Source organism: Pseudomyrmex gracilis, unplaced genomic scaffold, assembly GCF_002006095.1.
Source record: "Pseudomyrmex gracilis isolate BER0280 unplaced genomic scaffold, ASM200609v1 scaffold_59, whole genome shotgun sequence".
NCBI classification, from domain to species: Eukaryota; Metazoa; Arthropoda; class Insecta; order Hymenoptera; family Formicidae; genus Pseudomyrmex; species Pseudomyrmex gracilis.
The window spans coordinates 376,090-393,369 of record NW_018020643.1 but is presented as its reverse complement, the minus strand read 5'-3'; the positions used below and the strand labels follow the sequence as shown (position 1 = coordinate 393,369).

General features: G+C 37.2%; 1 protein-coding gene across 2 annotated transcripts in view; it reads left to right on the top strand.

The window, feature by feature from the left end:
* The window catches only part of LOC109854072 (dynein regulatory complex subunit 7), a 76,168-nt gene that overhangs the window by 1,557 nt on the left and 57,331 nt on the right, over positions 1-17,280 (top strand). Inside the window, exon 2 of one of the 2 annotated variants that reach the window (XM_020426794.1) lies at positions 2,046-2,171. The exons of the other annotated variant lie outside the window; for it this stretch is intronic. Coding sequence (XP_020282383.1) covers positions 2,046-2,171 — 126 coding nt within the window. The remainder of the gene's footprint in view (positions 1-2,045; positions 2,172-17,280) is intronic. 2 annotated transcript variants of the gene reach the window in all.

Below are 17,280 nucleotides of genomic sequence, written 5' to 3'. Positions count from 1 at the left end.
AAAAAACAACGTATAAAATCATAAAAATATTATAGATTAAGATATATAAATCAATCGTAAATTTTTAGTCAATGATAATTATCGATTATCAGTTTTAATCATTAGTAGATAGCTCTCACAAAAACTTAACAGTCACTAAGCACAGGAAAATTTCTACTAATAATTTATTTAAAAAAAAAAAAAGTAAAAATATAAAATTACTGAAATATTAAAAGATAAAGATAAGATATAATAAAGACATGCGCATATTCAAATGATCAATATAAACTAATTTATTATTAATTCATTGAAATGTTTTAAACGTAAAGGTATCAGAATTTTTGCTGGAAATTATGTATAACTTGTATCACATGGTGTCACAAGATATTTCCAGAGCAAAATTTTCATCATTTTAAAGACAGAGTCTAGCCTTTTGTATTAAATCCGAATTAGAATAAACAAACTTTCAAAATATTTTATTATTCTTTTGTGTTCAGTTTTTGTTTATATTTTTCTTGAAAACATTTCTCTAAAAAAACGATCAATTGAATGTTTTTGAATCGAAGAACATTAGGTTCAACGTAGATTATATAAATCATAAAACATATATACTCCAAAAAATTAGATTTAGATTAAGATATAGATAAAAGTTAAAATATGTATGAGTAAATAATTAAATGTATGTATTAAATCAAAATCTTGCATAAAATGACATTTTGATTAAAGTATAAAGTATGCAATGTACGATTAAAATTCAAATATTAAATTATGAAATTTAAGATATAATATATAATATAAAGAAAAATCTAAACTTGCACAAATCATTCCCTCAATATACGATCCAAACCTAATGTAATTAATAATTATAACAAATTAATTAAATTTGTTATAAGACATTAACTAAGTAGTAAGGTCTAATATTATTTGCAACATCGTATTCGCACACCAGCTATAAAATAGTTAAACGATATGACATTTCATCAACTTCTTCTTAATTAACTTTCAAAGATCTTTGAATATTTCTTTTCAATTCAGTTTTCTTCAGAAATTTTTTCTGAGACTCTCCAAATTTTAATACTGGATGTCTACTACTTGGAAAAAATCACGAAGTTTTCTTGGAATTTTCTAAATAATTGATGTAATATCATCAATTTTTGTTATTTGCCATTTTTCTTTTAGCAATATTCGAAATTTTTCTCACAATTTATGAACATAAATTAGAAAATTTCGCTTACATTTAATCTCTCTACTAGTATCTTTTTGTTATCTAGTAGTATTTCTTTTCATTTAGTATTTTATTCCTTGTCTTCACTTTTTAGTATCTTTTTACTTTATGGCTTTGCTTTATCAAGTTAAAGATTTTTTCCGAGATGTACACATCATTAAAAAAAAGTTTATATTTTGCTTTGGAGATTTTTTGGAATTTTACGCTTATACTATGTTTTTCTAGTACCTAAATAATAAAAATAAACTTTCCTATACATTTTATACATAGGTATAATACACTTTCTTATATGTACGAATTATACATATTTTAAATATTTAAATTAGATTTTGCCCCCACTTACTTGTGCAAGGCGCAGTCTTTTTCGACAAAGTTTTTCACAGCACTGTTTGTAACATTCTTTGGTAGAATATTTATATTTTGTATGAATTCTATCATAAAATGTACAATATTTAATTAATGCAATGCTGTAAATGCTATATATGCTGTATATGACATGATATATACATGAATAGTTGAAGTTTTAAGCTAAATATTATTGAACTAAATTATAATCTGTGTAGATTAATCACATCTACTTAAAAAACAAAAAGAACTGCGCGCACGAGGGAGAAAGTTATTACAATTTTGTATTTGCTTATCAAAATTACACATAGTCATTCAGAGGTCATTATTAGTAGTAATACTAACTCAGTAGTAGCCTATAATACTGATAAAGTGACTGTACGAATGACCATTGAATAATAATAATATTTACATAATCAGTCATGACGTGCGGTAACTTTAGTTTTTTTTTTTTTGTTTTTTTTGTTTTTTTTTTTTTTTTTTTTTTTTGTTACAGAAATTGGTATGTACTGCCATCAGACAAAGTACATTGTCCTATTCGGAATTATGTACATGGCAAGGTTGTACAAAGTTTGTCAATGATTATATCGATTATCAACCATTGGACAAAGTATTCATCATGGTGAGTAAAAAATACATTTGTTAAAATGATAATAAGTTCGGAAAATTATACACATCTAAAGAGATATTCTTCTTTGAAAAAATAAGATTCTTCACTTGTATTAATTTTAATTTTTAAGATCTCGATTAAATCAATATCTCTCAACACATAACACACAGCTACAATTATGTATTATCCTATATTTTCAAAACTATAACTAAAAATCTTTTTGCCTTTTTTTGTTTGTAATTTACACATTAAAGAATACAATTAACCTAATAACCTAATAATCTAACTAACCTAATAATCTAACTAACCTAATAATCTTAAACTAATTATCTATAGTATTTCTAATTATTCATAAATCGCATGTAACTAAACAACTCGCGTAAGTGCAACGGTAAACACACATCAAAAGACAGAGAATCAAATTTTTTCGTACTTTTCTTTCTTGAAATCTGGAACGATACATTTCCAGAGAAAGAGAGAAAAACATCTCTTATTTCATTTCAAAACAAAAACCACTGGATTTTTGCATGTGTAGCCAAATATATCATATACATAAGACTATGTTTATAAGATCTATATTAAAATTCAACCTAATTAAAAATATAAAAGTAAAAAAAAATTGTAAGAGATCGAGGGAGCTCATGTTGTGTCACATCTCATCAATTTTTTACTTCATTAATAAACTAAGAAAACTATGTGATATGCTACAAATATGATACATAAAAAAGATCAATTCCATGACGTACTTGTGTGAGAACGAAGCTTAAGAAACAAGAGAATGGAACTCAATTGAATTTAATTATTTTAGCTTTGCTCACGACTGTACTCACTCTGCAAAATTTATACAAGATATATGTACATGGACAAATTATAAATAAATATATACACAAAATATATACGTCTGTGTGTACGCGTGTGTGGGCACGCACGCACACACAGATATATATACACATATATACATATACATACACACACACACTCACACATATATGTATATACACGCATTCAGTTGTATATATATATTTACAGAGAGACATGCGCATAAGCGCATATGTATGTACACATGTACAGCATATAACACTTTTATACAGCAATTATTTTAATTTTTTACATTTACGCTAAGTCTAAAATTTTTCTGGTTTTCTACGTTGTGTTCTACGCAGCTAGCTTGTATAAATTTCATTTTTTTTTAATTCGTTTTTATCCTTGTGTTCTCGCAATTTTACAAATATGTTACGAACCGTATCTACTTGCGTAAAGGTGAAAATTGGCTGACCATGTCTATCCAGAAAATTGAGCAGTTTCTCTGCACAGTGTACTGCTTCTTCAAGATTAGTACGTTGCGATTCCGGAATATCCGTGATAAATCCGTTTTCATTGGTATTATAAATGGTGTTGTTGTTACCAATTATGTTGTCTAACATAGCAGCTCGTTCGTAAGCGTTATTAGTCGGAATTATTGTATTATAAAGATTTAAAATTTCACTTGTATAGCTACTAGATTGTTGCAGTTGTTGCTGTTGAGCTTGTTGTGCCATCAGATGTCGTACTATATCGTTTATACCTCTTGATTCTCTAGCAGGTCTAACCGGTGTTTGTTCATTGGAAGGACCATTATTCGCAGACGTAGATGCGATGGGAGATGCTCCGCGGCTTCCGGAAGTGCTCGGTTTTTCCATGTCCGGCGACAATCTGTGCTTGTAGGTGGACGCCTTCGATGTGTGAATTTGCGTAGAATGATTGTTTTTCCTTTTATTTTTGGTAGCGCTGTTGTTATTAAGACCATTGATTGTAATGGTATTCGCAAGGTTGGCCGTCATAAACGAGTTAGCTAGTTGAGAAAAACTTTGCATTCCGTTTTCATTTTTCGGAGTAAGTATCGAATGGATTATTTGCATTTGTGAGTTGATCATATCTTTTTGATTCTGCATATGTTGTCGCACAGCGTTGCTGCTGGTAAGATCAGCGGACATGTTCGACAAAGGAAGCATTGATGACACATAATTAGACAAGCTGTTTCTGAAGTTTCCATTGAAATAAGCGGCATGATTTGAAGCCGGACCTGCTGCCATCAGATCTCCAACAGTGGACGTCGCATTATTATCGTATCTTGCACGCTTTACCGTCAATCCACTCGTATCTTCTCGAGACAATTCTCTTTTTGTTGGTCCTGAAGCAGACAAAAGATTATCTGAAGATGGTGATTGCGAGGACGTACTCCTTTCGGATTCCGGCGAACCTATTGGCGAACGTTCGAGGGTGCCTGAGTTTCTTGCTTGGCTGCGTAGTTTTTCCTCGGATTTGCACCATCCCCGTAATGTGGATTCGGGAACTCCCATGTCACGAGCAACCGCTGCTTTTGACTCGCCGTTGTGAACTCTATCAATTGCTGATACTTTTTCTTCCGCCGTTAATGATCTCATAGGACGTTTGCCAGATTGCCGCGGCGTCTCATTGCGCTGGCCGGGTGCGGGCACGGGTACAGGCACGGGCGCGGGCGCGGGCGCGGACGGTGGGAGGCAGCCGGCCTGTTTGAGTCTTAAATCCATTTTGCCCGAACTTGATCAACTAATGATCAATTGTATGTACGGGCACAAAATATCACTATCACTTTAAGACACACACACTCAGTATACGCACTCTCTTTCTTTCTGTTTTTCTTTTAACAAGCTGAGGTAAGGACTAGCACAGAAACGGATGATCTGTACGCCGCGCTGTCAGTGCGGCATGTGACGCCGATTCGTATCTCGCACAGTAGTAAATAATGCTGTGTACTAAACGTGCTTACAACGCCGCAGCCGGTTGGACGAAGTAGTAGTAGTACTCGGTGGTGGAATAGCACATGCGCTCACTGAGAGAGTAATAAAGAACTTTTTTATGAATGAAACAAGTCGGTGGTAACTTCTCTTCTCTTCTCTTCTCTCTCTCTCTCTCTCTTCTACCCCCTCTTTTCAGCATGTACTACAGAGCAGCTGCTGCCCTCCGTGAAGCAAGGTGCTTCTCTTCTTCTTGCCGTCGCTTCTCCTTCCTTCAACTTCTCTCTCTTGATCGGTACTAAAGCGCGAGTAAAGCACAGTCAGTCTGTCCTGACTCCTCTCTTCTCCTCTCTCTGCTCGGTGCACCAGCCAATCCGCACTGCGCGCGGGAAACGATATTATTGCCGTACCACGCGGGATATCGAGGTGTGGGGGTGGTACTGCTAGCGGAACCGAGACAGATACATCTGAAATGAAGATAACGATAGGTACACACGTTCCGGTAAAAGCGGGTGTCTCGTATCTAACGACTGGTGCTCGCCGGCGCGTTTGTTGTTACACAAAGTTATTCCGAGTTGTATTTTCCCCGCGACTGATTTTCTCTAGTTGCCAGCGTGTATTTCCTCCCGGCGTTCTTTTTAGAGAACAAAGATTCGCGCAACGCCGAATGAAGGATGAAATATGAAGAGAGGCATGCGAAAACGCGCGATGCAACGCCGCGTCGCGAGAGAAAACAATACGCCCGGTTAGGCACGCGTGACAAAAAAAAAAAAAAAAAGAGAAGCGAATACATCCGCACGGAGAAATGAGAAGACACGTTCGAGCGTGAAGTGAAATTCTATCACATTCTTTTTTCAAACTGTACTTACATAGATTTTACTGAATGATCTTGAAACTTCCAAAAAGCGATCGTCTCGAAACGTTTCACCACTACCGATGATGAGCGTCGAAGACTGTTCACATAGAAAACTGCTGAGTACTGTATGTGCTCAGCAGTTTGCCGCGGACAGCCGTGGCGTTCAATTGGCGAATTCGTTCACTTCGTTCGGCAATTGATGGCTCGTTTAATATGTTACCGCAATCACAAAAACGTAAAGAGTGATGCTTTGGCTTAGCATCTCTCTGAATGCAATCTCCGGTTGCATTGGCTTAACACACGATTTCGCGCTCAGAACACGAGTTATGAACACTATAAACTTCTCTTCTCGACTGAGTAGCGAGTACGTACGGTCCTCCCGATCTCGCATCGGTCTCGGACTACTCCCCTCCACCGCGTACTGCGCGCGCTGTATGCGCGTCCACTACCTCTACTGTTAGTTCCTCCCCTTTTCTTCCTCTGCGCCGCTTTATTTTGTGCGTATACGCGTGGCTTTATTTTTTTTTCTACTTGCCACCTACGAATTGTTTAGCTCCCCCCCCCATATCTCACGCCTGTAAACGCCCTTCATCATTGTTTTGTTTTTTCTCGTAAAAATTGGTCAAGTTGAGATGGCAAATCAAGTTATTTTTTTTTTTTTTTCAAATTGCAAATGCATCGTTTCTTCAAAAATAGAACTCACATGTTTTAACACACGTGAAAAAGAAAGAGAGAGAAAGCATATTGCAACGATTAATCGTTTTACTGCGAAGAATACGCTGGTACGCTTCTTGTCTTGTGGAAATTATAAGAACCGCTTTCGGTTCTTCTTCGGCTCGTCGTCACAGTCAGTTCGGCATTTTGGCGCCAATCTTTTCCAACTATTACCTGCAGAAAACAACCTACGAGATTGTAGACTGAGTCTGTGAGGACAACACACAAAATCGAATATTTTCGCGAAAAATCAATTATTGGTTCAATTTCTTTTTTTCGTGTCGAAAGTTTTGAACGAGTCTGCGTTGATAAAAAAAACAGATTAAAAAATTCTCGAAGTAATTTCGAAGATATAAACGTTTAAAAAAACTTATTTTTTTTTTTTTTTTATAGAAACGTCGAGGCGCAATTTTGGAATGCGTCTAGAAACACAAGTCCACGGTGCAAAGAGGTGTTCTGCGCACTCAAGGGCGTTCCCAGGGGAAAGGGCAAACCGAGAGGGACATTCGTCCCTCTTTGGATACAATTTCACAGAAAAAAACTTGTCCCTCTCTGGAGAGGCAAGTAGAGAAGTAGGTAAAAGTTTCGAAAATTAAACACGTACTTATCGGAGACTACATACAAGGAGTGACAAAATTGTGAGAAAAATAGTGTAATAATGATATTAAAAGTGTTATTTAAAAATAATAATAAAAAATACGTACATAAATATATATATATAGATAAAGAGAGAATTGAGATACGCGTCGCGACGCGCGGCGAGAAGCGTGGGAAAGCCTTAAATGCCGTAGGCACAGCGTTGACGCTTTGGGCAAAGCTCCACGAAAAGCAACTAGAGGAAAATCGATCGATAGCGCGTTCTATGTTATAAAACGCGGACGTGAACGCGAGTATTTGCGAAGTTGTTTGATGAAAGGCCGTTGTGCTCTCCTCGATTCGACGTTTAATTCGGCGGGTCTTACTACTACCGTACAATTAATTTTCACCTGCTTCTCCTTTGCGAAGCGAAGCAATTATGCGAGCGGTTTCGAGTCGCGACTGTCCTTTCGACGTGATCTCGCGTGTGCGTCATCCACATACAAGACAAGACTGTGTACATGTGTGTGTGTGTGTGCGTGCGTGTGTGCGCGTCGCGTAAGCGCGTGTAAGTGTGTAATATATACACGGTCGCGCGAGTTATTTGCGCGACATGTGTGCCATGGCGTCGCGTCGCGGTTCTCGAGTTAACGGTCGCTATCGTCCGTACGAGGCGGCCTCACGATAATATCGATAAACGGCTCTCCGACTCTCTTCTCGTTCCAACGTCTCGTTGTTGGCATGGTAACGGTAAAAATAGGTTGAATTCGCGTTTTTACTCTTGCGATTGCATTATCAGCAAAATATTATTGCGATGATAACATCATAAAATCCATTGTAACAATTTTATTTTTTTGTTTTTTTTAAATATCGTCATTTTAGGAATTTAATTGAACATCGTTGAACGCGATTGCATCGTGACACGGTCGAAGTGTGAAGATATATTGAATCAATTTTGAAGAACAGTAAGTCATTTGCCAGTGTTTGCAAAATTCTCAATAGTTATTAAGTGATTAATTAATACATGTGACTCGATGACCGCGAGAAGCGACGGCTCGGAGTCTACAGACGTGTGTGATTTTCAGTTGTAAAGAAAAATGGCGTTACTTTGTGCAATTTTCGAACAAAAGACGGAGATATCAAGTGAAACACAGCTTCTTTTCTCATATTTTTACAATTTAAAATCACATATACACCTACAGAGAATCCGGACAATCGCTCTCGCATGCTCATTGGATCACAGATTTAATTAATCACTTAACTGTTGCGAATTTTGTAAAATGATACACGACTTTTCGGTTCAGATTAATTCAATCTATCTTTACAGACTTTGGCTGTGTCAAAATGTTTCAGATATACAAAGTATTTCTAATTAATGTCTCAAAGGAGCCCATTCCCAAAGATTAAAAAAAGTTCGCAAATGGATTTAGAAACGTTTGGGTTTTGAGTTATCAAAGATTTTCCAAGAATTTTCCTTTGGATAGTTAATCGACTTGTCAATCGACTATGTTGTTTTAATAAGAGAGATGCATCGAGAAAAAGAAAACTATTTTGTGGAGTGATAAGGATTTTATGAAGTGAAAAGGGGGTTTCCGGTAGGAGATACGCAGTTCGAGCGCCACTTCGTTGTTCGACTACCGTGCCTCTTGATGCACTACCGTGGCTCTTGATGCACCAAATTTTGTTTTGTAACAATTCTTCTCTTCGAATACAATGTGGTGACAAAAAAAAATAAAAGAAAACTTTGAATTTTAGACTAGAAAGAATCTGTCTCTTTTGCGTTCGAAGTTACGATTATTATACATCTATCTATTGTATATCTATTTATATAATTTAACTACAGATGAGGTTGCAAGAAGGTGCGAGATACTTCTTACTGAATCGTTTCTACGATCAGTCATATGTCGATGTATTATTTTTGAGCGGTATTGGGGCGGTACCTATTGTACGAAAACCTTTGTATCCCAAAACCTAAAAGAGTTGATATTTGATGCTTTCGCGGTGTCGCATTAACACTCAAAGATGTTTTTCTGGTTTGAATCTGATACGGTTGTTTTTGAAATCTTAATGAAGTGAGAAACATTCGCGAAAAATGACACTAACGAGGTTTAAATTCAAAAAATATGTTTGAATGTTATCAAAAGAGTTATCTCTCTTTGCTCGCTATCTTTGAGTCGCGTTTGAAAAATTTTTCTAGTAACAATGAGTAAAAAACTTGTTCTCTAGTCGTCGAATAGAAAAACGCTCGGTGTGAGTATCTATGTATGAGAGAGTATATCTGTAGTTGTGAACTGTGGCGGCTATGGCGGCCATTTTATCGACCGATGTATTGATTTTCTAGATTTTTGGAACTGAAAATGAGAATACCGAAATACATGCACGAGATTGGAGAAGACCAACGGTAGTCCAACTTCTATCGAGTGCAATAAGGCATTAGAATTGAGTTCCAAACACTGAGTCGCGTTGCGATCGATTACGCATGTCTATTAAATTGCTCTGCTCAATTAGATAACAGTGTTATTATCAAATTAATCGGTACGTGGCTTTTGTTTGCCGCCCTCAATCGGAGATCTCGCGTTACTTAATGGCTCCCGTTTCATCCCTTATGATAAAGCCATTACGGATGCTCGGAGCGTTGTACTGTGTTATAAATGTGTGTATATGTGTTTCTCTGTTACGAATACGCGCGCATGACTATGTGTAGTCGTCGTATATCAGAAAGCCGGCCGGAGTTATAGAAGCGGGTCGATCCTATCTTTCTGCTTGGGGTGGCGACGCATTGCAACAAGTGCACGATGATACGCCGGCTGCTATACATTCGAGATTCGGTCTGTTCGGGCTCAATTCCATTCATCGTCGAAACTGTTCCGGACCAGATGCTTTAACGATCGGCACTCGGCCCAAAACACAAATTATCGAGTTAACTGTGTGCCCTCGCGCCTCTCTCGTAAAGGTTTCTGCCTCCTCTTCCTGTTTCTCTTCTATTTCCTTCTCCGCAAACAGTCAGCGAAGTAATTTTAATTAGATCGTACGAGAGCGCCGGTAATAACCACTATTATCCCATTTGTACTTTTCGCTTTCGTTTCGCCGTTATCAGTTTTTATTGCGAACTCTGTCATAGATAGCGAAAAGCACGGTGAAACTCTCACTTACTTATTCGCTCGCTCTTCCTTTCTCTCTTTCTTTTTCTCTCCCTTTCTCTCTCTCTCTCTGTCTCCGCCGATCTTTCCACACATGTATTTATGTCCAAGTGCACTATGTAAGGTGTCCTTGACACACTTGTAATACTTCGCGCAATTATTAATAACACGTAATAACGGTTTAATGACTGCCAAAAAGATAAACACAAATCTAAAGAAGCAAGAAGCACACAAGCGGATATATATGCGAGCATTGTTAATTAATGAAATTGGTTCTGATCAAATTTATTTGTAACTCGAATGTTTTAACGGATATTTTATCGGTCAATTTTTAGTGATGTAAATGTAAATGTGTAATCTGGTTTATTAAACTTAAACAAATGTAATACATTATACAGAGTGTCTGAAAAATTTTGACACAGCCGAAGTGTGAAGGTAGATTAGATTAAACTGAACCGAAAAGTCATGTATCATTTTGCAAAATTCGCAATAGTTATTAAATTATTAATTAATATGTGGTAAGCAAAATGGTCCGGACTCTGTAGGCGTGATGATGATTTTCAGTTGTAAAGAAAAATAGCTTACTTCATAAAATCTTCTGAAGATGAAGAGATCAAGAGGCGGAGCAAACAAACAAGTGGTGAGTGACAGCTTCTCCCCATCAGCTGATTTTCACAAAAGAAAATCACACATGTCTACAAAGTTCGGACCGTCGCACTTATGACGCACTCATTGTGGGTCACGTGTATTAATTAATCACTTAATAACTATTACGAATTTTGCACAATGATACATGACTTTTCGGTTTTAAGATTAATCCAATTTATCTTCACACTTCGGCTGTGTTAAAATTTTTCAGACACCCTGTACATATATATCTCACGTTATTCGAGATTGTATAAAGTCAACAGAACCGAGATGAGTTTTACAACGCAAATTTAACGGGGAAAAAAAAAAAAAGAACCAATTGCAAGCACATTATTTTTTTCACACGTATAAATCGTGAGATCTATAGTTATTACAAAAAAAATATATATATATTTTTTCATACATCATATAAATGTTTACTTTAAAAACTTGTTTTGAAACTAAATAGAATGTTCTTTTTTTTTTACATTCGATCTCAGTATCGATAAACTCATTCGATTTGAGTTGGTTTGTGTTGCAACCGGAATTGTGTTTCCACAAATGTCATATTTCCGCGTAATATGTATATGTCCCATCGCTCTAGCGACTGGGAAAGTATGAGTTAGTGGGAGAGATTCTCTTCGTATAGGTATACATGTACACACATAAAGTAAACGCAACAAGTTTCCTTTTTATGCGGTGACCTACAGGTTATTCAAAAGGAAACTTAAACCGAGAGAGGGACAGTATTATTACTGCAAGAGGTCACGGGGATGGGGATGAAACTACTTATCGGCCCTCTTCGTTTCTCTTTCACGAACGGAGAAAGGGAATTTTCACGGAGAGGGGTAGGGAGAAGATCGATTTTAATGCTCCGGAGAATTAAGCCGAGTTCTCTCTCATCGATCCGATACCAAAAGCAGTCCTTTCGCTAATCGGGACGACGACGCACGCTTCCGTAAAATACTCGTCGCAGCGCCGATTTTTCTTTATCGCTCTTTCTCTTCTTCCTTTCTTTTTTTCTTGTCAAGTAGCGATCGTTTTATAGAGCGACAAAAATGTTCCCCCGACAAAGTATGATATTTAACGAAGTAACGTGGCGTCAAAGGGAGAACTGCACGAGGTTGGAAAAAAGGTATCGCGCGCTATTGGTAGTATCAAAGGCCGTCAAAAAATTACGCTTCACTTTCCTCTCTTTTTCTTTTTTTTATTTTATTTATTTTTTATATAAAAAATTATGTCTCTGTTATACGATATCGATATCGCCCACCTGCTCGTCTTGCCGATTGCGAACGCCGGAATTCTTACTTAGGATTTTCTCGCGGAGAAGATATAGCGCGTAAAAACTATCTGTTGTGTAGAACTATATTTCTTCGAGACAAACGTTTTGAAACTAGAGATAGTTGTTTTGAGAACGGTCTGAAACAAAGGCGCAAATATTTTTACTTTTTAAAGCTGTGCCGTATCCTTTCCGTACAATTCCGTGCAATTAAACTATCTGCTTTCATCAATACATCACGTCAAAAAATTAAGGACAATTATAGGAAAAAAAAATTAAATTACTTTCTCCTTTAATGGAAGAGACTTTGCAATGTATTTGTTTTCTTCTCAGAAAATTTTGTACTGACTTTGTGCTGCCGAACAGTGAGAAGTTTGAGATGCTAGTCAATTCTAATTTGTATAAACAAACATGATTAGTAAAAATTGAGTTTTCTTGTAGATATAAGTGACTATATTGACAGTTCTTTTAGAAAACAAAGTATCTTTCCTTCAAAAAATGTTTTCAACAATATTTCTGAAAACTACTTAATTAAATTAGAAAAGGGAGAAATTATTTTAGTACTTATGTCTAAATATTTGAGTTAAACATAACGATTGTTACATAAAACGGTTGTTACACGCACATTATCCGAATCAAATTACGAACAAACTCTCTTAAATATCTTTTTTGATCTCAGTAGGAATACCTACCTATTAACCTGAATAATATTACTATTCAGAATTCACTGTATATCAAATCAATGAAAAGAAATGCATTGTAATGTTTTTTTGTGAACTTTATCTCTTCGACTTAGGCAACAGATACATATGTAATAAGATTCAAATACTTATTGTACACTGAAACACTATTGTACGCTTGACTTATAGTATAACTCTTCTTTTGAAACAAGAAAAAAAGAAATGTTTTGATCTTCACAGCATTCCTCCCAGTAGGTGCTGAGTATGCTATAAGAATCAAAACTGTAAACATTCCAGTGTTTTTTCCATTTATACATATAAAATAAAATTTACGTCTTTTAAGAATGTTTATTATACAATATTATACGCACCATAATAAATAATAACACATAAACACACCAGAGGTAAATGTGTTAATATTAACTTTTTGTGGACAGACATAGATCATTTTTGAGGTCTACGAAGGATTTAAATGTTTTTATCGCCTTGTTGGACAAGACAAAAAGTGTAAGGTTACGAGGTTAATGTAAAGATATGAGTATTTCACCTTGCCTTCATTCAGAGATAAGCATTCCAGGAAGAAGAAGCGGATTCTCAGTGAATCCGATTTTTATTAGCTTTATTAGCTTCCGAAATATTTTGTTCGCTCTTCGGCGCACGTCTAAATAAAAAAAAAAAGTTAATTATATACCAACTATAAAAGTTGATTATATACTAACTGTAATAAAAACGGTTTTATTATAAACACGCGTAAAGCGTGTCGTATAATACTCAATGCGCTAAAAAAATCGGCTTGACCGTTCCTGCTTGAACTTTATTCGAGTCGCTTTAATAAAACAGTTTTGGCGGACAACGCGATAGTAATTTCGCAGTAATGATCATGGTTACAGGTAATCGCGGCGATTTTCTCGTCTGTGCGAGTCCGCCGATAGTAGTCGCTCATATGTATGTACGAGCAGAGAGACGCTTGCCGGACGCCACCGAAGCGAAAGGACGCCACTGATAACAGAATTGAGTTAAATAGTTAACGCCGACGTACCGACAAACTCGTTTCTAATTCTTGTTACAACAGCGTATAATGTAGCGCACATTACGAGAGTGATAGTGCACGCACATAAATGCCACTTATAATCGATTGATAATGCACGCACGTAAGCGCCACTCGCGCTCGATTGCGTCATCGCGAGAACGATGAAATGTCGAAGTATGTCGATAAGTATGTGAATAAAGCATTCCCAAATATAAAGTCACATGTAAATTTGTGTTTTAATACAATACATGTATACACATGTTAAGTCACCTTCTCTTAAATTCGATTTCGCGAGGTAAACAAGGCGTGTTGCCGATGAAAAAACAAGTTGATCTTGCAAACCGATTCGATGTTTCCGATAGTACATTTTAAAACGAGTGTTATCATAACATATGTGTTCGATCTCGCGCGAATGAAGGTGTACTATACACGCATTAACCTTTAACTAATTTATTTTCATTTTTTTCTTAAAGATCTCGTAAGCAGAAAATAATAGATAACAATTTACCTATTAATTTATCATTAATTTTGGCACTTTTTGCAGTGATTGAATATTTTATCTGAAAACCAAAGTTAATTGGAGTTAAATTAACTGTACCCTATCTTTCGGTGGTTGAAAAGCAAATGTGATGTCAGAGCATTGAAAATCGCATTGTAGTTGCAACGAATAACTGTGCCAAACAAAAATGTTGCTACATAAGAAAGTTGATGTCCTTTTATATTATTGAGAGTAAACTGACGATAGACGTATAATATATAGACTGCGCGTTTGGCTGAAAAGATGTCTTCAACGTTGATAGAAACAACATACTTTGAATAGAGTAACTCTTTCTCTGTCTATCATTTACCCCACTACTTCGCTAGACAAAGATGAGGGTACTATTCAACATCAGCTGTCTCTCTCTCTCCACGTTGAAGACGTGATTTTCTTAACACAACAAAGGTAGGAAACGCGCAGTCTATATATTATACGTTTGCGACTGACTTGACACATGTCGATCTATTATTACAGTTGAAAATAGGGACCTATCCTATTTTGCTTGTAATACGAATAGGTGTTTAGAAATAAGAATAGGTTGTTAATAAAAAAGATAAAGAAAAGACATGTGCAGAGAGAAATAAACGATCTAATCTATACTCAAATTAATCTATATTATATCACTGCAACAATAGCGTATATTGAAAGATATACAAACACTTACTTCGGACTTTGACATTCCTTTTAGAAAAGTCCATGCGTCGTGCAGGCTAAACTGAGAAGTGAATCCTACTTAACAACTTTATCAAGAAAAACGAAAATTTCGGACTTTATAGCAGCGTCAAAGTAGGATCTATTTTTTGTCTTACTCCTATACATAAAAAAAAAGAAGAATTGAGGTTCAATGAAGACGCTAAATTTCGACTCGGGTAGAACAGATCTATTTGAATCTGCATCAAGACACGTTCAAATTATTGCAAGATTATTTTTTTATGTACACGTTCTTTTGTTTCATGTGTGTGTGTGAAAACTGACTCTTTAATTGTCTTTTCTGTACGATACTATATTATGGTAACATGTCATACAATTAAATACAATATATGTCATTGTTACGCAAAAACAGTTGTTTCACGCAAGACCGGCCAAAAAGCCAAATCGGCGAAAATAATTCTGACCGTTAGTCTGTTACATCGGTGTTGTTTTGCATATTTTTTCCGATTATCTTACGATTGATCCGTTCGGTTTTTCCCGAGTTCTGTGACTTAAGATTTCGGATATAACGGCACAAAGTCTGGAGAATCGATATCGCTCTGACGCGGACATATCTCTTATACCGCGTGGCCTATATAAATACGACCGAGAGAAGAGAAACACCTGCACATATATCGGTGGGGAAGGACTGGACTGATCTCGACCCCCAAGATGCAACATTCTACGACACGCACGTAGCGCGTCGTTCACGCGGGAAATTTGAGCGCTCTTCCGTCTCAACGCGCGCGCTCGTCATTATTATAAGAACATATGGGGAGCTACGAAAGAGCAACAAAGAGAGCCGAACGCACGCATGTGCGAATATATGCTTATCTGCGTAAACGGAGGGACTTACGCGTCGCGGCACTTCTCTCTCTCCCTGTCTCTGTTTCTCGCGTTCGCTCGCTCGCTCGCTCACTCTCTTTGTATATGTATGTCGCACCCTTTCTCTCTTTCTCTTACGCTGTTATAAATTATCGGGTTACCCAGAGCGCGCGCGCACACACGTACGCACGGTCGCCCGCACGCACGCACGCACGCACGCACGCACGCACGTACATACGTACGTACGGCCACTTCTTCAAGAGAAAGAATATCAGGAGGGGCGTTAAAGTGTATTTTACGTACGATAGCTTTTCCATCGCGACATTAAACGGTGAGATCGTGCGATGTTATAAAACGAGTTCGTCGAACTGTTTCACTTTTCTATATACTTGATTTCTTGCCAATCTTCGAACAACAAGTGTTAAAGTGGACAATTTTTAAAGCAAACGCGAACTGATACAATGGATCCTACGGTGTGTCCGAAAAGTTCGGCTCGCGAAACAACTTTTTTTTTTTTTCAACACGCAGACGTTATATATCTTTCACATTTTTTCGAACTCAGACGATAAACATTAACGTTAATTCTCATATTTTTGTTAATTAACCTACCACGTTAAAATCGAGAGACAACGTTGTTCAATAACAACGCGCAACGCGATGCAACGCCGATAATATATATATACATATAATGTTTCGCATAATGTATAAATTATACGTTCGTTTGTTAAACTTCTGAAATACTATGTGTATATTTTCTCTAAATTCCATAATCGAAGATAAGAGAAGTCGCGCCTCGCACTACTAACAATAAGTGAAGAACCCAGCAAAAAAATTCATCGCTGCGATTATCGCGGACAAACGGCGTCGAAACGACGGCGGGAGACCGAATTCCAACATTGGTCGCGATATCTCGTCGATATCTCCATCCGTCTGCTCCGTTCGTCTGACCGCGCGGTGGAAGAGGAGAGGATAGGCGACAAAGTCACTCTTTGTTCGCGCAGGAAGAACGACAAGTCCGGAGAACCGCGGCCGCTCCTAATTGACGGCTCTCGCGATTTTTACCTCGCTCACCGTTCAGACCAGAAGCCCGCGGAGCCGAGCCTCTCCCGCATCTTTTTCTCCTTTATCTTTTTCTTTCCCGTCTGCGCGCTCTTCCCTCTTTTCCTCGTCTGCCCCCTTTGGCCCCTGCGGGCCTGTCCGCGTTTGCGTTCTCTTTCTCCGTCGCTCTCGGTCTGTGAAGGAGAGATTTCTCGAAGGCCGCGCAAGGCACATGTAAAAGAGAGGAAAAAAAACTTAGGAACAAGGAGGAGAGCGAGGTGATGGCGGAGGAGGCCGCGAGGGATCGCGAGGGGAGCCGCGAGACGCCCAAAGAAGCATTAACGCCGGCGCGGCACGACCGCGGACGGCGCG